The sequence below is a fragment of the Crocodylus porosus genome, unplaced genomic scaffold (assembly GCF_001723895.1).
Source record: "Crocodylus porosus isolate Cpor-Errol unplaced genomic scaffold, CroPor_comp1, whole genome shotgun sequence".
NCBI lineage: Eukaryota > Metazoa > Chordata > Crocodylia > Crocodylidae > Crocodylus > Crocodylus porosus.
In genome coordinates, this window is record NW_017728912.1 from 6,817,264 (window position 1) to 6,820,840 (window position 3,577).

General features: G+C 39.1%; 1 protein-coding gene across 1 annotated transcript in view; it reads left to right on the forward strand.

Annotated features, from left to right (window-relative positions):
- Positions 1–3,577, forward strand: part of KIAA1109 (KIAA1109 ortholog) — a 242,219-nt gene that overhangs the window by 95,154 nt on the left and 143,488 nt on the right. The window contains exon 20 of the mRNA XM_019533955.1: positions 1,235–1,372. Coding sequence (XP_019389500.1) covers positions 1,235–1,372 — 138 coding nt within the window. The remainder of the gene's footprint in view (positions 1–1,234; positions 1,373–3,577) is intronic.

Below are 3,577 nucleotides of genomic sequence, written 5' to 3' on the forward strand. Positions count from 1 at the left end.
CTCCACCCCCCCACCCGGCAACCGCTATAGCAAGGAAAACAGTGGGCTGGGAGAGGTCAGACAACCCCCTTGTCCTCTGCCCCCCAACTTCTTCCCTGTGCGGCTTTCCTACTCCGGCCACCTGCATTCCCACAGCCTCTGCCCCTCCCCCCACTCCCTGCAGTCTTTACTTCTTTCTTTCTCCCTTCTCACTTCCCAATCTCCGCATTTCTGCCCTTCCCACCAAGTCCCCACAGCTTCTGCCTCTTCTGCCCCTTCTTCCACTATTACTGTCAGATGCTGCTCAGGCCCTATTTCCTCTATGGAGCAGTGTATGGATCAATGCCCTTGCCAGGCCATGCAGCAATAGCAGCTCTGCTGATTGATCAAGTATTAATGGAGTTTCTGTGTACCTTGTGCCTGGCAGGGAATCCATCCTGAGCTGGAGTTAAGCTGCATCTCACAGTAAAAGGGTGGAGAAATGGAAAGGAACTGGGGTGGGGGATGGCAGAAAGGGGAGAGAACAGAAGCTATAGAGGCAAGTAGAGTTGGGGGCAGAGGACTGCTATGGGTCTGACTCTGGCCTTGACCTGGGCTTGGGGTCAGAGCCACAGCAGCTACTTGCCCTCCCACTCTGCTTCATATGCAAATCTAAGATGAAGAGTTTTTTCCCCTGTCTCTGCCTTTCACTTCCCCACCCCACCCCCCACACACACACACACAATGTTGACTGGGGGAAAAAAACCCAGTTTTAGATTTGAGTAAATACAGTAGAGTATAAACTGTCATGTAGTATGTGTGAAACCATTTTTTCATGAAACTCTTGAGTTTTAGTCCTACTTTTTTGTGGGTTATTGACAAGTCACGTAAACGCTTTGTGTGGGTAAATGTAGCAATTTGATACTTGAAGGATTTCATTTACTTTTAGATCAGAACTGGATAATTCGTATATGTAAATCTAATAGTTACTGATTTAATGTAATTGAAAATCACTGTTTTAGATAAACCATAACAAAGCTATTTCTTAATTGCACAACTGGATCTGTGCATCTCTATGCCCTTGTAGAACCCCATGATATTTAATAGAACAGATGGGTGAAGGGATTGCAGTAAGATGTGTGTACAACTTAGTATGTAATAATAGTCTTTGAGGTAGCATGGACTTTTTTTGAACAATAAGAAACAGTCTGGACTCTTTAGCATCATAGATCACCATCTCTGGCTTTCTGACATAGGATATGTTTATTCATTTTAGCACTGCAGTCCAGATGGTCCAGAATGCCCTACCGCTTTGTTGGAAAGATTGTGTTTTGAGATGAAGAAAGGATGTAGAGAGACCATGCTGCAACTTGTACTATCCCCAGTAAACTTATTTTTGAATGACAGCTATCAGGTAATACAGTCATTTTAAATTTTTGGAGAAATGGGGTTGACTTCAAAACTGAATCATGTTTTGTACAATTCTGTAATACAAGCTTAAGTATTTCAAAGACTTATGACTTAACAAATGTCATATTCATATTAAATGCTTTTTTTTATATGTCATGCATGTGTACTCTTTTCAGCTTCCATTTTTAGTTCATGCACAAGAAGAAAAGATATTTGTTTTTTTAATATTCAACTAAAAGTATCTATCTAAGAGGAAGGAGTTTGGCAAAGAACTCTCTTAAGTAATATTCAAATCAGTCATAGCCTTAAAAACTTTGTGTGTTTTTGTTTGGTTTGGCTTGGCGTTTTGGGTTTTTTCAGAATTATTATCGGAAAAAATATATTTTGGAAAATTTATTTTGGAAAAATAATTGTGCCCACAAAGGTCTGCCTACGTCTTAGGGCAGTATGTTCATACAACTTGTTGGAGACTGGGAAAAAGATGTTTAGAATTACACTTCAAATGATGGCTAGTAAGACCGAATCAAGCAGAGCACTATTGGATTGCTTTGGATTTATTGATTGCTTTGGTTTTTTTTTTTTTCCTCCTCTCTGCTCAGTATAGTGCTTTTCTTTTGTATAATAAACCTAAGTCTTTTAGAACACTCATATGTACAGTGGAGCAAACCACACTTTATGTAAAGGGAAAACCATGACTCAGCAAATACTCAAGTATTTTGCTCAATTGCAATCTGTAAATTAGTTGAGAAATTAGGTGACATTGTATTAGATTTATTGATGGTTCAAATAAAGTGCCTTGCAATTTATGGTGTAATATATGAAAACCCCTAAATACTTTCATGGATTAGCAAGTAAAAGGTAGAAGAATGCAAGAAATTAGAATAAGCTGTCATTTTTTATGGCAGAAAGTGAGTGCCACATGATTCTACATTAGAACAGAGTTCAAGCTTCACCCAGAGTAAGTGCTGAAATTTTGTGACTGCTGTATTATGTAGAGGTAAAACTTACTTGAGATGAAAAAATTCTCAGTCCAGTCTTGACCGTTAAGGTGCCAACTGGGAACTCTAATAATAATCTGGAAAAAGGAGGTAAAGAGTGAAGTGACAAACCTGCAGGTAAATAATTTTTCAGATTAGTTGAGACTCAAAAAGACTAAAGGAAGGAAATGGACAAGGCTTGATGAACGAGGAGTATGTGAAAGGTGAAATGCAGTGTTGACAAATGCAAAATGGTACACATTTATTGGCTTTAATTATGAATAGTAAGGAAGAAGATTTGATCACCATTGCGGAAAATTCAGTGAGAACTTCTGTTCACTGTGTGAAAGTTCATTACAAGACCGGATGTTTAATATAAATGTCAAGCTGGATAGAAAATAAATGCTGAAAATATTACAGCATCGTATTGTAACTGTCATGCATTCTTATATTGATGGAACACAGGTAGAATATTGTGTTCAGTTTTGATCCTCCCCTCTGAAATGCTACAGCACCAATAGAATATGTTTAGAAGGGTAATAAATTGGTAGAACTGCTGAGAATCTTCAACGTTAAGTTGAAAAAACTGGGACTGTCAAGAAAGGAGACAATCAAGGACATGGTAATTGTACAACGTAGTGATTACAAGGCAGGATTGATGGCATTGCCTGTTGTCAAGGTTGCTTAACACTTTTCAGTTACTTATAACTTTTATCAAACAGTAACAGTTTGGTCTGAAATTTTCCATGCTGCATATGCTTCAGGCTGAAAGAATTGTTCTCGAGAATAAAATTGGGGAAAAAGTGGTCTTTGTTCCTCTTAAATTTTAGACACTTTCTTTTGAATTACACTAGTGGCTCCTTGCTTTGGATGAGAGCTTTGAAATTTCTCTTGGATGTGACTTTAATGTGTCATCTTGAAGATCTACTTAGGTTTGGCTGATGTATAGGCCTTGGAAAAAAATTAATTAATGCTCAGACTTTTCTTAGTGCTTAACTGATACAAATGGCAAATAACAGCACATGCTAGGAAATTTGGTCGTCACACCAGACAAAGCCAACATATTTAACGATTTCTTTGCCTCCATTTTCCTAAGCAGGGACTGGAACAGTAACCCCCCCCCCACCCCGGGTTCCCCTTGGATCCCAGGGGAGGCACACCTAGGCCAAGGGTTAGTGAGGAACTAGTTAAGGAACTTCTGGAAGGACTGGATGTATTCAAATCAGCTGGTC